The sequence below is a fragment of the Eriocheir sinensis genome, chromosome 4 (genome assembly GCF_024679095.1).
Source record: "Eriocheir sinensis breed Jianghai 21 chromosome 4, ASM2467909v1, whole genome shotgun sequence".
In the NCBI taxonomy this organism is placed as follows: Eukaryota; Metazoa; Arthropoda; class Malacostraca; order Decapoda; family Varunidae; genus Eriocheir; species Eriocheir sinensis.
This window is the reverse complement of record NC_066512.1, coordinates 26,611,815-26,631,478: the sequence shown is the minus strand read 5'-3', so window position 1 is coordinate 26,631,478 and position 19,664 is coordinate 26,611,815. Positions and strand designations below refer to the sequence as shown.

At 42.8% G+C, this 19,664-nt stretch overlaps 2 protein-coding genes across 9 annotated transcripts in view; both read right to left on the bottom strand.

The window, feature by feature from the left end:
• Positions 1–211: 211 nt before the first annotated feature.
• LOC126981189 (diphthine methyltransferase-like) lies at positions 212–6,415 on the bottom strand. Of its 8 annotated transcripts, none has more exons than XM_050831939.1 (2): positions 5,778–6,415; positions 212–1,298 (listed from the first exon to the last, which is right to left on the bottom strand). In XM_050831939.1, exon 2 carries the CDS (start codon positions 1,288–1,290, stop codon positions 223–225), a length of 1,068 nt encoding a protein of 355 aa, XP_050687896.1. In that variant the 5' UTR covers positions 1,291–1,298; positions 5,778–6,415; the 3' UTR covers positions 212–222. The 8 variants fall into 8 exon arrangements, with proteins under 8 accessions (XP_050687896.1, XP_050687915.1, XP_050687877.1 ...); XM_050831958.1 differs by having other exon boundaries at positions 212–1,295; XM_050831920.1 differs by lacking the exon at positions 5,778–6,415 and adding an exon at positions 5,633–5,752.
• A 3,850-nt stretch (positions 6,416–10,265) lies between these two features.
• Positions 10,266–19,664, bottom strand: part of LOC126982354 (uncharacterized) — a 52,562-nt gene continuing 43,163 nt past the window's right edge. The window contains exons 3-5 of the mRNA XM_050834370.1: positions 12,336–12,475; positions 11,929–12,153; positions 10,266–10,645 (exon numbers count right to left, since the gene is read on the bottom strand). Of these exons, the coding sequence (XP_050690327.1) occupies positions 10,633–10,645; positions 11,929–12,153; positions 12,336–12,475 (378 nt within the window). The 3' untranslated portion in view covers positions 10,266–10,632. The remainder of the gene's footprint in view (positions 10,646–11,928; positions 12,154–12,335; positions 12,476–19,664) is intronic.

Sequence of the window (19,664 nt, the reverse complement as noted above, 5' to 3'; positions counted from 1 at the left end):
TGGTTGGACCCACTCAACTGATGCCACTTTGGCTGTGATTGAATTTCATTCTGAAAGTGTGCTTAAAGAGACAATGCAATGATGCTGACAAAGGATGACAAAGGTTATACCTCAAACACATCACAGTATTGTGTGCTTGAAAAATATGGGGGATATAATGTTAAAGTCAAGATGGACAACTCAACACAAAGCTGGTGAATAAATACCAACATTCCCTTTGCCTTAATTTAATGAGAACTCCCAGAGACATAACAAATGGTCATAGAAAGATGCTGATGCCACCACTCTGTTGGGGCCGCTTGAGGCCGGCCACCACCAGTCAGCACCATACGCCAGACTCTGGTGGCCAGTGAAGGAAGCCACATTCTGGAGTGTTGAGTCAGAAGTGTCCACAACATGGCAGCCATTGTGCATGCAGGCAGCCAAGAGGAGTGTCTCAGGGCCTGGCTCCCACTTGAGGCGCCACACACCGCCACCCAGTCCTAGGTCACACACGGGGGATTTAGTCCTTCGCGTATCCCAGAGACACACATACTCGTCGTAGCTGCCAGTGGCCACCGTGAACTCTGACTTGGTGCTGGCGTGGATGCTTGTCACGCCGGCGCTGTGCTGGCTTCTGTTGGTGAACACTGGTCTTGCTGGGTCCTCCCTCGTGTCAAAGGACCGGAACTTCCCGTCGTCCCCCCCAGTGTAGAGGATGCTCTCATTCCAGTAGCTGAAGCTGGCTATCCAGGCTTCATATTCATGTGCTAGAAACTTTTGTTGCAGCCTCAGTTCCTGGTTGACAAACTGAATCACAGATATTTTGCCTTTTGAGTCACTAACAGTAATCAAAGGAGTGTCACTGTGATTTTTCCGAGTGGACCAGTCAAGGGAGAGAGCTAGAGAGTCTGTCTCATCAGTATCAAGCTGGCACAAAAATATCAACTGTGGGACAAGTTCATTACTGACCTCTAGCCTGTACACTAATATCTGGCCAATGGCATTAGCAACAGCCAGCAGGATGTACCCTTGCACAGCGTGGCAGCACCATTTAAGATCAAGGATTGCTGGCATATCAATCTGCTGCACCAGGACCAATGACTTGTCTTTGAGGTGCTTCAGGTAAAGTCTTCCAAGCCTCTTCTTAGGCAGGCTGGAGGCATCAGCTCCCTCAGGACAGTCAGGGTCAGCCAGCTGGTATGTGCCCACAGCCAGGATGTCTTGGTGAGGTTCAACAGGACAAAATTCTGCTGAATCTGCACTGAAGTCTGTGTCCCAAGAGAACAGTGTCTTCACCTGGTGGCTCATGACTGCTGCTGAAAAGAAACCATATATCTTTAGGTCCCCAAGCCATGCTGAGCCACTGCAACCTATTGGATTGGATTTTTAATTGAGGGTGATAAGTTTTAGTAGCAACTAAGTGGCGATTTAAGCATGAAATAATTCAGTATTGATAGGTTACTGAATGGGTAGGTGGTGGATGAGTGGTTATCATGTTCTGGAGGACTCAGGTTCAAGTCCTGGCTGCAGCTACAAGCTGACAATCTTCAGTCAATGCCCCATGCTGTCCTGAAGATCACCTATCAACTCAGATTCTAGATACAGTACTCTAAAAGAGGATCAAAGATGAGCTCCTGGGGGCAGCATGAGCCAAGCAAGATGACACCTCTATAAAATAGTTGCCTATGTCATTATGGGCTGGGTCTGACCAACAGGCCCTCTACTGATGCTATCAACTGAACATTAAAAAAGAAAAGAATATGTAGGTTATGTTAAAAAGGCAGGTTTGATAGTGAAGCCAAATTGGCGAGTTTGTTGTGGCTTTGGCTCCTGCAGGTCCTTTCCTCCCCTCTGCTCTGCCACACAGTTCCAACACCTATCTCTTCCTCTCATATGTTAGCTATAGCTAACATATGAGAGGTCATATGTTAACTATAGCTAACATATGAGCGGAAAAAAATAGGTGTTGGGGGGACTGTGTGGCAGAGAGAGGGGAGGAAAGGACCCACGGAAGCCAAAGCCACAATGGACTTGACAATCTGGTTTCACTATAGTTCAGGTGACTGAGAGACATTAAAAATATACATAAATATGGTGATATGCACATCACACACAAGCACAGCTTGTACATCAAAGCTATCTAGAAAAGAAAAAAAAATTGGGATATTTAGCAGAGATGAGGCTTTATTTCAGCGTTAGACTATTCAGGTAAAATATGATTCTTTTTCATGTGTAAATAGTTTATATTGGAAAACCGCTAAAAAATACATTAGGAATGAATTCATTAAAATTGCTGTAGAGACCTGCTCTAAGTATGAATAACAACTATAAGGAATAGCATAGATTGTTCAGGTGTCAACTCTAGAATTGCAATCCATTAAATCATATTTGACTTTGAATTCTAAAGTGGAGCACATTTTGACCTCCTCCCCTTCGCTGAAATCTCCATCCTGGAGATTTCAATGTTTTCTTTTTCATCTCACCACTTTGACTTTCCTGTTTCACATCCCCTCACAGATTTGCCTCCTATCCTCATCCTCACCTCTCCAACTCAGTTGGTTCTGAGTTATTCACCACGATTCTGATCACCTACTGGAAACAACCCCTAAATTCCTTACCTGTCTTCTTCTTCTTCCTCCTTATTCAACCAACTCTCCGTTCCTCTCCTCCTCTCCCTCCTTTCCTATGGACTCCTCCCTGCTCCCCCCTCCCTCGCAAATCACCATCCCCCTCTGGGCTGCTTCTGATATTTGCTTCAGCGGTGGGACTTGTGGAATCTTCCTTGATTTCATGTTTCCCATATTCTGTCAGCTGGGATAGAAGAGACCATGCTGTGTGTGCACAGAGCTTGCTCGCCGTGGCCGGAGGCGGAATGGAGCACCTCTGGACTGGTTCGCTTCTTCTCCTCCTCCTACTAAAAGCCTTGGTTGTGGTCTCAATTGATTTGTCTCTCTGGAAATAGAGCAAGAGAAAAAGATGCAAAACTTCAGAACGCTAATTATGAACTTATATACATCTGCCAAACAATTTCTAATCAAATCGTACAAACAAAATAAAAATTTCATTTCAAATAAATGTCAAAATAGATGCATCTAAAACTCTCTTTCTCCTAACTCCCTCCAATAATCACTCCATCTAACCTTCTCATCTCTTCTCTCTCCTCCCTCACATCTCTCCGACTGAACTCAGTTCCTCTCATCCTCTCTAAAGGACTTTTCTTCTTCTCTTAAACTTTTCCTCAAACTTCCTCAAAATTCTCTCCATTCTCCTCCCTTTCACTCCTCCTCCTCCTTTTCCTTTATATCTGTGTTTTCTTCTCTCAAAACTCTCTCATTTATGATGTTTTCTCCAATATCTTGGCTAAAATGTCTCCTTCCGTGGCTGTTTTCTATCCCCCTCTCTGTCCTTTCAAAACTGTGCCCATCTACCCTCTTCACTTCTTCTAAACTCCTTCCTCACTGCCCTCCTACCTCTCTGCCTTTCCTTCTGCCCCACCTCACTACCTGAAGGGTGACCGCTCCAATCTTCTTTTCTTTTCTCCTTTTTCTTTAAGCCTTACTACCTCCTCTTTGAATCAATTGAATCCTCAACTTCTTTCTTTTCTATCTCCTGCTTTTCCTCTCTTCGCCACTCATATGGTTTCTGCTTCTTCGCTAGCCTGGTGATCTGACTAGTCTGACTTTAGATCTCAAGTTCCTCTCTTTCTCTTCGGGTCTCTCCACTTTAATTCTTTGATTTTGTCTTGGTTTTATTTTTGATAGGGTTTTGTGCTCTTTCTTGCACTCGACTCGGTTCCTCTTTCTCTCTCCTGTTCTATTTCTTTATTCTTTTCTTCTCTCCTTTCCTCCTTTTTGGGTTTCTCTCTCACTCTTCTTTCTGTCAATCTTTCTTCCTTTCTCTCTTATCTGTCCCTGGTCGCTATCGGTCTGTTTTCTTCCCTTCTATTATTAACAGTTTCTTGTTCATTGATGATATCCATTCTCCTATCAATTCTCTACTCATCATTGATCTTCTGATAAAACTCTTTTCTTAAATCTTTAATAGAAGAACTCTCTTCAGGAAGGCTACAGGCTGGAGGTTGCAGACCTTACAGATCATTTCAGATATAATGGATTAAAATTCTGGCAAGAAGAACCCTCAAACCTTCAACGCCTCAAACACAAATCCACAACACATCCAAAGGCCTCATCCCTATTCTTTGACAATCCCCAGCTTTCACACAACCCAGCTCTCACCTCCTCCTTCTATCCTAATCCTCCTTCTATCTCAACTCAAATTATCAACTGGAAACATCTCATCTCATTAATAAATACTAAATCAGCTTCCTGGCGCTCTCTACTGCCTATCTTCTCTCTCTTCCTCTTCTCTGTCAGTTATCTCAGGCCTTGTTCGCCTGCATGGAGTATGCATCACATGTGTGGTGGGTCCCACCTTCAGCTCTTCCTGGACAGAGTGAGGGCCTCATCTCATCAGCTCTCCTCCTCATACTGATAGTCTTCTACCTCTTAAATTCAGTCTGTTGCCTCTCTCTTTCTATCTTCTATCTCATTTTGTCGCTTGACTGCTCTTTCTGACTGCCTCTGCATGCCTCCCCCTCCCTTCTCTCCCCCCCACTGCTCACCTATTTTCTCTCATGCTCATCCTGCTAAACCCCAAATGCTCTTTATGTAAGAGTTCACCAGCATTTCATCTCTTTCATCTCTAACTGGTCCTCACTGAACAATCTCCCTTCATCTGTATCCCTCCTGCCTCTCTTTCCTTCTCTAGGGAGAAGGGGTTCACACCTCTCTCCTTAAACTGATTTACTCTTTCGCCACCTCTGATTCTTCTTTTTGAGCAGAGCTAGCGGGCTTTTTTTTATATTTTAATTTTTTTTTTTTGTGCCTTGAGCTGTCTCCCTTTGTGTAAAAAAAAAAAAAAAAAAAAAAAAATCTATAAACTAACAAACCCACCTAAACATATCTAATAGTAACCTATTGCAAACAAAATAGTAACATATCATCAGCAGTCGTAACATTGACAGTAAAAGAGTAAGCTATTATCAAATTCACTAACATTTTCATAGCTGTTTTTTTGTTGGCTTACCTAGTAATAGCTCAATGAAAATGGAAGCATATTTTACACAGAAATGGAAGATAGTGTAATTATGGACCAATCAGGTCTGCTAAATAATAGCCAATAATTTTGTCCTTCAGAGACAGGCATTGTTCTGACATATTTGCCTTTTCCTGCACCCTTGCTGGGGCTGATTGCATGTGTACCGTTTGTCAATAAAGCACCTTCATGGAGCAGTGGTCAGTGTGCCTGCCTTCGACTCCGCAGGCCCTGGTTCGAATCCCAGCCCAGGCAGTCGGCGTGCAGCTCACCCAGCTGTTCATCCTCCCTTCTGGGTGGTCGATAAATGGGTACTACCTGCAGAAACTTCGGGGAGGTAAATCGTGGTACTCTCGGGCCTCACATTGGTTAGAAAGGACTTGCGATACAAGTGTCCCGGGGTAATGGGTTTTTACCCACCACAGGCCCAGAGCCAACGAACGGTACGGAGATGTGCACCGCAGCCACACGCGGCTTTACCGTTTGACAAATAGTGAACTTTTTTTTCTTTTTTTCCCGTCTTTCTTAGTTTTTGGGCCCATTTCCTTCCACTTACCTTCAGAGTGCCTGTTCTTGCTTTAAAATGAGTAACTTGACTGCATGCACAACGGGCTCAGCCCTGAGAAGCACGCGTCACTATTGCCTGTAGCCTGTAACCCGTCAACTGAGACAATTAGTCAATTACACGTGCGTTTGTTTACCTCTGCTGCAACGGTGCGGGCGTGTGCACACCTGTGACTCGTGTTTGTGTCACCCGTGGAGTTTGCTTTTGGTCTCATCTCTCACGTATTATTAGTCACGGTTCTTGAATCACTTGGAAGATCAAACATAATAAGTGTTTAGGTGATTCTGCTCGAAGGCCTCGAACAGCCGTAGCCGTTGCCGACCCATCACCACCAGGGCGGCGCGGCGCCATCACTCATCATTTCCATCGTCACAAGTCAGGCTGGCGGGCTGGGGACGTTCAAGGCTGGAAACGAAGAAAGAAGAATGATTAAAGGACACAAAGGAAGGAAGATCAAGCTGTAGAGAGACCTAAGAACCGATACAAAGCTTCAGAAGTCAACAAAAGAGGAAGAAGGAGAAGAAATCACTCACCACGTCAAAGTAGAAATGGACAAGACCCAAGAGAGGTTACAGAGGGGCCAGAAAGCCTTAAGCCCCAGCAGGAAAAAGAAGAAGAGGAAGGCAACAAGTCCTGGCCCTGGGTGATCCTATAGGCCGACAGGGGTAGGACATCAGTGTGTGACCCTTCCTGTATTGGACTCCACGCCAGCAGGGACACAAAGGAGCCGTGCAGTAGAAGGCCTGAAGGATCTCCTGCCGCTGTCCTTTGCCGGTGAGTGGACATGTTATATATATTAGATTAGGTTACATTAGACAGGCAGGGCTGGCTTGTTATGGTGTCTATTTTATTATTATTATTATTTTTTTTACAGCAAAGGAAGCAGCTCAAGGGCAAAGAAAAAGTATTAATGAGAAAAAAAGTCTGCTAAACTTTCCCAATGACAAAGAGTGGCCATAAGAGCTAAAATTTTGGAGGAGAGGTGTCTTATATCTAATTACACTTATTTTCCTGTTTTCCATTCCTGTCCTGCTGTTTTATATTATTCCATTGGGTGAAATACAGTTTATATCATTATTATCTTTAGAGGCATGGTCTTGGTGGCACAGGCTCCCCCTCTCATTTTCTTTGGTGTTACTCTAGAATTGCACCCAACTCGGTTCGGGGAATTGATTGATTTATAAATTTCAATGTGCTGTTCATCTCTTTGAACTGTTTTCATTGCACATTACTGATTTCTGAGATCTGAACTACAAATTAAATGGCAATAGATTATTACTATGTTAGGTAAACTATTTTACTGGCAATAGGTTACAATCTGTTAGGTCAAAGTGGGATTCTTTAGTTTGGTGGTGCCTCACTCTGCCATATTGAAATGGGTGTATTACTATATATTTACCTTCTATTGTTTTCATGGGGTTAGATATCTAATGAGGTGCCATTGTACTTGGAACATAATGTTTTGACAACCCCTGTGTTGAAGTCAGTCATGCATGGGCCTTATCAGTAACTAAATGTGGATGATAATTTTTTTAAAAGAAAGATGAACCTCTGTATGCATCTATTGTGATGGCCTGAGATGCCAAAGGTATTACTTAAAGCACATGAGAAATATTTTAGAGGATAAATATTTTTCCAAACATTCTGCCCTTGATTTGAATCCGGGCCCCTGAGACAGGAGGCGGACACTAGTGTCAAACCCAAGGGATCCCTGTGGCTCGAGGCCTTGTGGAGTCTTTATTCATGTCTTGGGCCATTACACTGTACTGCTGAGGGGGTCAGAGGCAGCTCCCTTCTTGTAGATAGGAGTGGCTTGAAACATTTTTACAAAGTATGGTGCTGAAAAGACCGTGAGAAAAAGAGGGTATGCAGATCTTCATAAATTATTTTTTTGTAATGTTGATGTGCAGGCAGCCACTGTCATACCTCTGCTTGCAGTGTTACCAAGATGAGCTGTGCCACGGCAAGCAGCTGCAACCAATGGGGCTTCAGTACTAATTAAATGGCAATTGGTTACTATTATAGCAGTGATAGGTTACTTATTTATTAGTAAAGTAAATAAATAGCTGCGTGCGGCGGTGGTGCTCATCTCTGTTCTGCTGGCCCTTTGAGCCTGTGGTCATCAACACGACACGGCCAGTACTACACCCAGGTTACCATAGTTTATCTTTCCTATGTTTCACCAGGTACCCATTTACTGACCATCTCAAAAGAAAGGATGAACAGCTGGGAGGGCTGTACGCTGACTGCCCAGGCTCGGGTTCAAACCTTGTCCCACAGATTCATAGTTATGCACACTAACTTTTGCACTACAGAGATGCGGAGTGACCATAATAGTTCTCTTTAATTTTCACAAAAGCAAAGGAATAGAAGGAAATAATAAATTCTAAATGACTTGCCTGAGCCTTGGGGTGTTTGCCGACTATAATAGATCTTCTGTTATTTTTTTTTTAGATGCTGCCTGTAGTGCCAGTAGACTCTCTTGACATGCATTTACATCCAAATTACATGTACTCTATATAGACAACATCTAGATAATGTAAAAGAAAAAAACTTCAACTACATTACACGATGAATGATTACGTACGTTAAGGAGTCGGAGTCAGGGGTATTTTTACCGACTCCGACTCCAACTCCGACTCCACACCCCTGGTAATTACTGCTTATTTAGAGTATGAGGTTTAAGTTACTGCCACTCAATGTTTGCAGCAACCAACTTAACCTTTCTAGCCAAAATTGAATCTCCTTTTTTGCTTGAATAGTGTTTAGTTGGCTCTTTTGTTTTGTTTTATTTGCCCTAAGCTACTAGATTGATATAAAAAGAAAAGAAAAAGGGATTCTGCCTGTATTTATATTTCTCTAGTAATTAGTGTTCAAACTTCATTATTTTAATCCTTGCATCAAATATGGCAATGTTGTTCAAGCTGTTTGGCTGAGGTAGTGAATGTTTGTCTTGCCGTCAGTCCTGAAGTGGCTGTATGACTGGTCCTTGCTAGTCGGCGGAATGTTTGCATACTCTGGAGGCAAGACACCCTATCCTGTTAACCCATCCGCTGCGATTGGCACAGATTTGGCTTTCATCGGTAGCCTGGTAACACATAGTCCCAGGTCTTTCTCTGTCTCTGTGGTGGATAGTGGAGTGTTTCCCATGTGGCATTGGTATGCTGGATTTCCCCTCCAAAGGTGCATGACTTTACATTTTTCTTCATTGAATTGTAGCAGCCACTTTTTGTTCCATTCCTGTTGCTTGGTGATGTCTTCTTGTAGGAAATCTGCAGTCAAGGGGTTAATCCTTTCATTTGTCAGTGAAGGCAGTGCCCTGGTATGTCATTTACACAGCCTAGGAACATGACTGAAGTCTGTACTGTGCCTTGTGCAGCCCACTGTAGTCACCTCTCCAAGCAGATCATGTGTTTCATGTTATTGTTCACTTCTCAAGTACTTCAGGTTCAGTGAAATGAAAAGTTAGATTATGATAAAATTGTTAACTTTAGTGGCTCATTACAATGTTTATTCTGCAGAGGAGTGTATAAGTGAGGCTGTCCTGATGTGCACCCCTTGTGACAGCATTAAGGTGTAGGCTGCGGCACTCTCTCCTGTCAACACGCTGTCTTCGCTGCCTCAGTCCTCTCATCTGCCCAGCCGTCCATCCATCCTCCAAGGTAATGTAAAACTAGCCACTAGTTATATATAAGGGAAACTCCTCATTTAGCATCTCATTCTCTTACAACACAGTTTACAATTTTTTTTTGTGGAAATAATTTCTTTTAAAAGCAATTTTTATTAGAAATATAGAATATAGCTGTCTTTCATGGAGCCATTATACAAATTTTGGGATTGAAAAAATTCAGATACAAGTGAACAATATATATAGGTATAGTATGACATGTAAGATTTAGATTAATAATGATTTCATAAAATTAACATTTATTTTCTACTTGCTTAAATTATACATAAATAATGATTTGGGAGCAGACCTGCTGCAAAATGAATCTTTTTAAGTCGACATTTGTGACAGCGCCAGTTTTGTTATTGTCATTTTCCAAGGCCCTGATGAGAGACTGTTGGTGATTGTTTAGTCAGTGTTCTAATGTTTAAAGAAGACCATCTTTGGGAGAAGTGCAGGGTTAATGAAGGTCAAGCATTAAGGCAGCCTGTTACATGCCGTGTGTGTTTTCTCTACTTAGAAAGTATCAATTTGGAGCGGCTAGTCAGCAGTGAGGTCGCAGAGCCGATCAGGTGGCACATTGAGCGCTTCTCCCAAAGATGGTCTTTTAAGACATAACGTGAAATGTATCTTGGATGCCAACTGACTACGCTAAACAAGCACCAACGCTCTCTTCTCAGAGCCTCAGAAAATGCCAGCTATAAAATTAACAATGCTGCTTCAGCATTCGACTCGAAAACATACATTTTGCACGGCCTATGTCCATCTATATATATTTAGCTACTATATACTTTTACAGTAAAAACTACAAATTCTTTAGTATCGAGCATTGTGAAATGCACACTTTAATCATATGTTTTGTAGGGTTCAAGAGGCAAATTTAAACCAAAGTCCATAATACCTAAAAGAGTCTCCGGAGAAAGGCAAACTGTCTGGCTGTAAAAGAAATAAATGCAGTCTCCCATTTAAAGTTTATTTATACAGTATTTCATACATACAGTTCACAGCTCATATATATGCAAGCTTGCCACCTAAGAGTCTAGTAGGTGAGCCTCCTTCCTTATAGACCTTCACATGGCGGGGCAGGCAACACCGTCAATGTTCTGGTTTGATTCCGGTTCCAAGTAGGAAGCTGTGACAGTCAGCCTTGAGGTTCTTCCCAGAGTTGACATGCTGTTCCCTTTTATCCAACAGCACCTGAAGATTCAAATGCCTGCTAGGGTGTCGGCACAGGCGACTTGTTGAAGGGCCGTGACACCTGACCGGCTCCACGCTGCACTGCGCCTGAAATGTGTGGGGTGGTGGGTCTTGTCCTGATGCTGTCTCACTCCCACACTCTGCAAGATGAGACTTTAATACTAATGGGTCAAAATTACGACACAGTGAGGGAGGCGAAGACGCGTCCACATATAGGGCAGGTTGACCCATGGACATCAGGGGGTCCATCTACGCTGATTGGCAGGTGGACACTAGCGTAATCTTGTCAACAGCCGATGATGCACGCTGGCACTGAGCATAGGCGGGCCAGCGAGGAGGAGACACTCCGCCGAAGTACGGGGTCGCAGCCTGGGTGACTAAGGGAGTGGCGGGAACTCCCAACGTACAACGCCCAGCGGGCCCACGTGGAGGGGTTCTCCTTAGTACCCTATGACTCCACCGGCTAACCGTAGAAGAGTCATAGTTACTCCCACAGCTACTGTCTGCAAGATGACATACTTTAATACTAGTGGCTCAGTATTACGACAAACTGTTTTTATGACATTCTGCAAGATGACATACTTTAATACTAATGGGTCAAAATTATGACACTGTTTTTATGATATTCTGCAAGATGATATGCTCTAGTTATAATAATGCATAATAGGTGTAAATGACAGGTGAATTTTGTTAGCTTAACCCAGTAGCAGCGATGGGCCAAATTTATGCCATGATATAAATCCCCAAAAATAGACGATACATAAACTGATCACAAATGCATTGATATATATTATGAAATGGTTTGTGTGAGTGATGATTTTTTCTCTTTTCTCGCTTAGAGGGACCATTAAGAAACCTGATCCCTGCTGCTACCGGGTTAAATATGACACTAACTGTTTGTGGCTTTACATTATAGTTAAGTGGAAGGCAGCTACTTTTGTCTCTTTCCTATGTTGCCGCACACTGCATGAAAAGGACATTATACTCTAATAGCAATGGATGGAAATTATGAATGGAGATGAATGGCTTTTGTTGGCTTAAATATGACCCAACCGTTTGTGCCATTTGAAGGAACTGAACTTGTATTATTAAGCCTCTTTTTTTACTTGTATTATTAAGGCTCTTTTTTTACTTGTATTGTATTTGATTTTTTTTTTATAATTCACTTACTAAAAGAAAATTTAAAGCCACTGTTATTGATGGTTTTAGATCTTACTGAATGGACCATCAGGTTAAATTTATTCAGTGAGATTAAGTCAGGGTAGAATGGAAGAAATAAAACTGAAAGAGTGTTATAGATTCCTCCAAATTCCAAGTATATAGGATATGTATATATGATGAGCTTACCGATAAACCAACCTCACCAAATAAACAAACCCTTACCATAAAACACTAAGACAAAATCGGGCCTTTCTCTCCTCACCTGAGTCTGTAGGGGCGGTGGTGGTGTCTTACCCCTCCCCTCCGCTGCTGGGGGCGGGGTTGGGGGGCGAGGCGGGCCAGGGGGACGTAGTGGAGGTAGAGGAGGGAGTATGGGTGGGGGCGCGGCGGGGGGCGGGGATCAGGCTGGGGGACGGGGCGGGTCAACAGCACTGGACGTACGCCGCGGGGGGCTGGCGGGGGGCTCCTTCCCTCCTGCTGGTCTAAGCTGGAGGGGAATGGAAGAAGGGGGTGAAAGGTATAGGGATGAAGAGGGGGAGGAGAAGGGGCTATACACAAAAAACAAAGTAAAAAAAAAAAAGAAATATTGAGGTTTCGGAGTTTCGAGTCAGTAGTAATGAATCTCTCTCTCTCTCTCTCTCTCTCTCTCTCTCTCTCTCTCTCGCTTACCCGTGGTGGAGGTGATCGAGGTGGAGGTAGTGGCGGGGGTAGTGGAGTGGGGGGAATGAGGCTAGGTAGGGGGGGGAGGAAGCGGCGTACCCCCCGTCGGCCCCCAGCAGACCTAGAGGAACCCCCGCCGCCTGCTGCACCTGAGGGAAGGGGGGGCGGAGGGATAGGGGAGGGGGGAAAGATAATAATAGTTGTGGATTGCTATTACAACTACTACTACTACTACTAATGAAAACAGTAGCATATAAGTATAGAATCATTACAACCAGACAAGACGGACGTGTATAATTATGATGTCCTATTCTACGACTATTACTATAATTTTTTCTCTACATTCCGTCACACAAACAACGTCCTCTCCTCCCTGTCTATGTTCTTTCCTGCTCCCACTTTTTATGTTGTTAATCTCCTCCTTCCCTTCCCCCCTCCCCCTTCACTTTGTCTCCCTTCCCCTTTTTCTCTCCCCTTTCCCTTCTATTTCTTCTCTCCCCTTCCCTACCTCTTCCACTTTCCTTTCATCCCGTTCCAGTTCCTTCCCCTCCCTTTCTCTTTTCCTTTCCATTCCCTTTCCCTTCCTTCGATTTTCCTCAACTTCCCTTCCCTTCTCCCCGGCCTCTCTTCATCCCCCTCCCTTCCACTTTCCTCCCCATTCCTCCTCCCACTTCCCTACCTCTCCCTTCCAGCTCTTTCCCCTTTCCCCTCCCTTCCACTCCCTCTCCTCCCCCTCCCTCTCTCTTCACAGCACCCAGCCACTCTGTAAAACACTCACATCCTTTATGGCCCGAGATTTACACTTCCTCTCCTCTTGTCCTACCATCTCATCGTCTTCTTTAGTATTCATATCACCAGCGTCTTGTATCATTACACACACACACACACACACACACACACACACACACACACACACACACACACACACACACGCGCGCACGCAAAGAAAAAGAAAATGTGGGATATGTATTTTTTTTCTCATTTTATCTTCATATTTTTAGCTATTTTTTTTCTAACATTACTTTTTTTCATTATTATTCATGTAAGCTAGTTTTATTTATTTATTTGTTCTATTTTTTCTTTTCATTTGTTTTTCCCGTTTTCCTATCTTCGAATTTTATCCATTTATCCACCTGTTTTTTTTTTTTACTGTTATTTCTGTTTTATATTTTTCCCTTTTTCTAATCCTCGAATGTTATCCTTTTATGAATCTATTATCCTGCTGTTTTCTATTTTTTCTATCTTTGCACTTTCCTAATCCTTGAATTTTATCCATTAATTAATCCATCTTCTACTGTTTTCTATTTTTTCCTATTTTTCCCTTTTCTTATCCTCAGATTTCATCCATTTAATATATTTTTCTACGGTTATTTCAAATTTTCTATTCCCCTTTCCCAATCCTCCACCTTACACTATGCATGGATGGATGTCAAACTTATTCTTAAACTGCGACCATATATATATTTGCTTATTTGATATACTACTTTTTTTGTTCAGATCCTACTAATGTTTTCTTCACGTGGGTTATAGGATGGGAACGTATGGGAGAGTTAGTGGTGGTGGTGGTGATAATGTTTGGTGTTAGTGGTGGTGTTAGTGGTGATGTTGGTGATGGTGATGGTGGTGGTGATAATGGTGTTGGTGGTGATACAGTTTCTCATGATCGCTTCCATTGTCGAGGTCATTGTATATACAGGAAGGGCGGTATGCATGTGTGTGTGTGTGTGTGTGTGTGTGTGTGTGTGTGTGTGTGTGTGTGTAAACCGACAAAGCACTACTGAACAATATAAAAAAAATCTCTGACCTTACTCTCCTCATTCCGAAGGTTATCAAAAGCAAACAAGTCGAATGAGTAAAGGAAAAAAAAAAAGAATAAGTAATCTAAACCAACAACAAAAACAACAAAGAATAAACGCGGTAAATTAACTCACCTGAACGCCGAGCAAACAAAGGAACGCTGAGATCATCACCATCATCAGCAACATCGTCTTCAATACCCTGACGAGACTCCTCCTGGCTCACTCTTCCTCAGCGTTGCCAGAATATCGTATCCATCATTGTATTTACCGTTTTTAGACACTTAACTATAGCAAAAAGACATTACTAATTAAACACTTCAACGGTAACTATGAATAAATGCGGTTATGGGGGTGGAGGAGACAGTTTTTGGTTCGTAAATCTAAAAACATAAGAGGCTGAGTACGACAATCTGGTGACGCAGCCCTTACTTCGTTCACCCTCTCCTTAGGTTCGTCAGGCAGGTGTCTCGCTTCACCCTTAAACGACTCTGGACCCGAATGGCTATAACCGAGCAGAGAGAACTATTACGACCCTCTAGTCTATTCCATCGTCATTTGTCGTAGGCGTTCAGCAGCAGCCTTCAGGTACGACCCCACAGGCAGAGAGACGAGGCGACGACTTCACAACTTGGGAACCACAGATGGCGAACACTTGAGAAGGGGGAGACCGAAGTGAAGGGAAGGAAATGAGCCAAAGACCGAAGTGAAGGGAAGGAAATGAGCTAAAGACCGAAGTGAAGGGAAGGAAATGAACCAAAGACCGAAGTGAAGCCAAAGACCGAAGTGAAGGGAAGGAAATGAACCAAAGACCGAAGTGAAGCCAAAGACCGAAGTGAAGGGAAGGAAATGAACCAAAGACCGAAGTGAAGCCAAAGACCGAAGTGAAGGGAAGGAAATGAACCAAAGACCGAAGTGAAGCCAAAGACCGAAGTGAAGGGAAGGAAATGAGCCAAAGACCGAAATGAAGGGAAGGAAATGAACTGAAGACAGAACTTAAGCGCCAGAAACACCCCTCGGACAAGGCCCCACCTGCAGAGACGAGGACGAAGTCACGCCTACAAAACGACCATAACCCAAACGACAAGCACGCAGTGAGATTATGATCGAAGGGAAAGGAAAAGAACAAAAAAAGAACAAGCGTTAAAAAGTGTACTTCTTGGCCTCGTTGCGTGACTAAAGCAGTTCAGAATAGCGTCACGAATCACACGAACTCTCTGACCACACGTAACACTTGCTAAGCCTTGTGAAACAGGGACTGGGGGCTGTGTGCTAGCGCCTCCCTCTTCACATTTCACTACGTATAATCCGAGAAATGAAAGCACTGAGAACTAGAATAGAACCACACTGTTAAGCCTTGTGATAAAGTGACTGGGGGTCGTGCTGAAGCGGATCACTCCTCTCATTTCACTACTGAAGAGAAAGAGAAAAAAAGTGAGTTAGTACATAATTTCTAGAGACGTAGAAGGAATGCACTCACGATTAATAAACAATAACACAAACCTAGTGAGAAAGGGGCTGTGGATTGTGTTCTAGCGGACCCTTCTTCATATTTCACTTCTAGACCGCGATATATAAAGAAAAAAAGGGAAAGGCTTTAGTACGAGTTCTAGCGACGTAGGAGAGGAAAGAATGCACTCAAACTAGCAAACTGGAACCTGAAACAAACTACGATCCTTTCTAGCACCTCTTCCTTAATATAACCCTTTTCAGAGCACAGCAAAGGGCGAGTAGGCGGAGTTAGGACCGAGTAGGGAGGCTGCAGCGAGGTCTTAGCGTCGTAGGGAGAAAGAAAGGCACTGAGAAATGGGAATTGAGATCGTGTCAAGCTAGGTCACTTTTTAGCACCCCTTCCTCAATATTAACCCTTTTTAGAGCACAATAAAGGGCGGGTTGGCGAAGTTAAGGCCAAGCAGGGAGACAACAGCGAGGTCCCAGCGCCACAGAAAGACACTCGGAACTAGCGAACGAGAACCTATAACAAGCGAGGATACTTTCTTGGCACCTCTTCCCTCCTTTTTAGAGCACACGAGAAGGTGATTCGCGAGGGTAGGGTCAAACAGGGAGGCTGAAGCGAGGTCCTAGCGCCACAGGGAGGAAGAGAGGCACTGGGGAGAGAGTGAATGGCCGGCCCGGGGTGAGGTTGACGGGCGGTACCTCGACAGCGCTTCACGGCCGCTGCTTCATGAGTTTCAGTGGGCGGCGGCGATGGGGCGGGACCGTGAACACACACACACACACACACAGTCACGCAACGAACCACTCACTCAATGCTACTTTCCACTCTGGTGACGGATATGAACTAGGCAGGTAGATAAAAGAAGGATGAGTGGAGGAAATATGTGAAATGGAAGGGAAGGAAGGAAGGAAGGAAGGGAAGAGCAACTAGATGGAGGTCGTTACGATTGTTAAGTGTCATATGAGCTAGGTAGGTAGATAAAAGACGACTGGAACAAATAGATGAAAAGGCAAGGTAGAAAAGGAAGGAAGAATAGATGAAGGTAGTATGTGAAATGGAAGGGAAGGAAGGAAAGAAAGGGAAGAATGAATAGATGAATAGGTTGTTATGATCGTTAAGTGTCATATGAGCTAGGTAGGCAAATAAAAGATGACTGGTACAAATAGATGAAAAGGCAAGGTAGAAAAGGAAGGAAGAGCAAATAACCGAAGAGTTGTTACGATCGTTATAAGAAAAGGTTGGCGGATAGGTTTTAAGACAGGCAAAAGAGGAGGAAAGTAGAGAGATGAATAGATAATGATCGTTAAGAGTGACGCATGAGTACAACAGACACGTACAAATGAACGGGATGAGTAAACAGCTGAATACATTTACGATTGTTCAGAAAAGAATGGCGGATAATTACTAGGCAGACGAAGGAAGAGAAGTATAGCAAGTAAATGAAAATATTAAGATTATTGACGAGACACCGGATAACGAGTGATTAAGGGGAAATGAGAGATTAGGATAGTTAAGTCAGTCAGGTAAGCAGGTAACAGAACAGGTGAACAACTAGTTAGGTGTTTAAGCAGACAGGTGGTGGGAAAGTAAAGAAATATAGAAAGATTACCGTAGTCACGTTAATACAGGTAGACTGAAATAAGTGAACAGGCGGAAATGAGAGATTAGGATAGTCGTCAGGTAAGCAGGTAACATTAACAGGTGAACAACAGGGTAGGTGTTAAAAGCAGACAGGTGGTGGGAACGTAAAGAAATATGGAAAGATTACCGCAGTCACGTAAATATAGGTATAGACGGAAATAAGTGAACAGGCGGGTGGTTAGTTAGGTAATTAGACGGACAGTTGAATTTAGACGAAAGAGAATAGGAAAAAGACCACTTAAAAGAAAACGGATATTTGACGAAAAAGAACAGGTAGAAGGACATGCTATAAGTGGGGATAGATGTTAAAAAAAAGAACAATTTAAGAAAGGATGGACTTTAGACGAAAAAGAAAAGATACAGGAAACAGACTAAGAGAGGATGAATGTCAATGTAAATGGTATAAATCTACGGTTAAGATTCGTTTTAATACGTTAGTAGAAAAGATATATGAAGAGCTAGTGATGTTTCATAAGGTAGGTAATGAAATACTGGCACTGTACTAAAACGAATCTTTACCTAAATCTACCCTTCTGGAAACAAAAAAAGTATACGAAGTTGAGAAATTACTCACGTACTTCACTCCAAGCCTTTCCTCACGCGAATACAGCAGCCTTCTGAACTGAACTGAACTGACCACACACACACACACACACACACACACACACATGGTTCAGCAGTAAAGGATTCAGTGGTTCATTGCTAATTTTCTTACCTATTAAACTACACGATTGAGGGATTAGTAATAAATATAAATATGTATACGTAATGTCGAGTAAGCAGATTGTTTTTAGTTTTTTGTTTTATAGTTACTGAAATTCGTCTTTTATGTCTTTTTTTTATCTTTAACAATCAACCACGAAACGACTACTTCGGTATTTCATTATTTTCTTGTTTTCGAGTCAGTTAAGTTATTTTTGCTGTTTTTCCATATTTTTTCGTTATTTATCTGTTATGTGTTTACTTATTTTCTACGTACTTGTTCTCGTGTAAGCTAAATTAATGTTATTTTTCTATTATTTTTTCTGGATTTTTTTTTATAACTTCCGAATCACACTAATCTTTTTCTTTCTTTTTTTGTTCCTTTTGTTTTCCTCAAGATAATTTTCAGGCTGTATTTTTTCTTCCCCTATTTTTGTTAATTTTACCGGATTTTTTTTATTAGGAATCACAAACTCATCTTTTTCTTTCCTTTTTGTTCCTTTCCCTTTGTTTTCCTTAAGATGAATTTTCGAGTCAGCTGTATATATTTTTTTCGAAAGTATATTTTTTCATGTATACTCAGCGCTTTCCTTTCTTCTATTTTTTTATCAGGTCTTCTTTTATCACCTGTTTCGTTCTTTCCTTTTTTGTTCTTAAAATATCGATTCTCGCGTAAGTTTTGTCCCCTGTTCCTCTTTGTAATATCAGTAATGTCAGTTTTTTTCTTATCATTTAATCCTTTTTGCCTTCTCCCGCGCCGACATTTTATTTCTTTTCATTCTTTTTCTGTCTGTTCTTCATGTATCGATTCTCGTGTAAGTTTTCATTCTCGTTACTTTTTAGAACTCAGAAATGGCAGCTTTTTTCGGTTTTATATTTTTTTAACCCTTCGCCCCCGCCGACAAAACGCCAACTTCCGCCGCTGATGCTTATTACGTGCGTTATTGCGTGTGTGTGTGTGTGTGTGTGTGTGTGTGTGTGTGTGTGTGTGTGTGTGTGTGTGTGTGTGTGTGTGTGTGTGTGTGTGTGTGTGTGTGTGTCCTTGGCGGTTAAGGATGCGCGTGTGAACTGTGGCAATGACCGTGGCTGCATGCTATAGGACTCTCTCTCTCTCTCTCTCTCTCTCTAATTTTTGTCATTGTAAGAAAGGCAAAGGTGAAACAACAACAAGAACAACAACAACAACAACAACTATACAAAAGACAATTACTCTTTATTTTTTTCTTTTTCTTCTTTCAAAACCTCCTCTTTCTCCTCCTCTTCTTCCTCCTCCTCCTCCTCCTCCTCCTACTACTACTACTACTACTACTACATAACCACTACTTCTGTTATTATCACTACTACTAATACTTCAACTACTATTTATACTCTCCTCCTTTAAATTTTCCCCCTCCCCCCTCCTCTCTCTCTCTCCCTCTGGCGTGAACCCGGAGTCGTTTCATCGTTCGTTCGTTCGTTCCGGCGCCGCACAAGGCAGTGGGGTCCAAGTGCTCCAAGCCTCCATTAAGGGATTATCAACGCGCGCCAGGAAGCGATTATGTTATTCACGGGACTGTCCTTCCTCCCCTTCCCTCACCTTCCCCCTTCCTCTCCTCTCCCTCTCCGTCTGTGTACCTTCAGTAAGTCAGTCAGTCCCCTCACATGCCACCCTCCCCCCCTCTCCTTCCTTTCCTTTTTTTCTTTTCCTTCCTCCCCCTCAATCAGTCAATGGACAATGGATAATGTAGTATTGAAACAGGT

Excerpts from the sequence above, each read along its gene's own strand:
- LOC126981189 (XM_050831939.1), bottom strand. The coding sequence starts at position 1,290 with ATGAGCCACCAGGTGAAGACACTGTTCTCTTGGGACACAGACTTCAGT.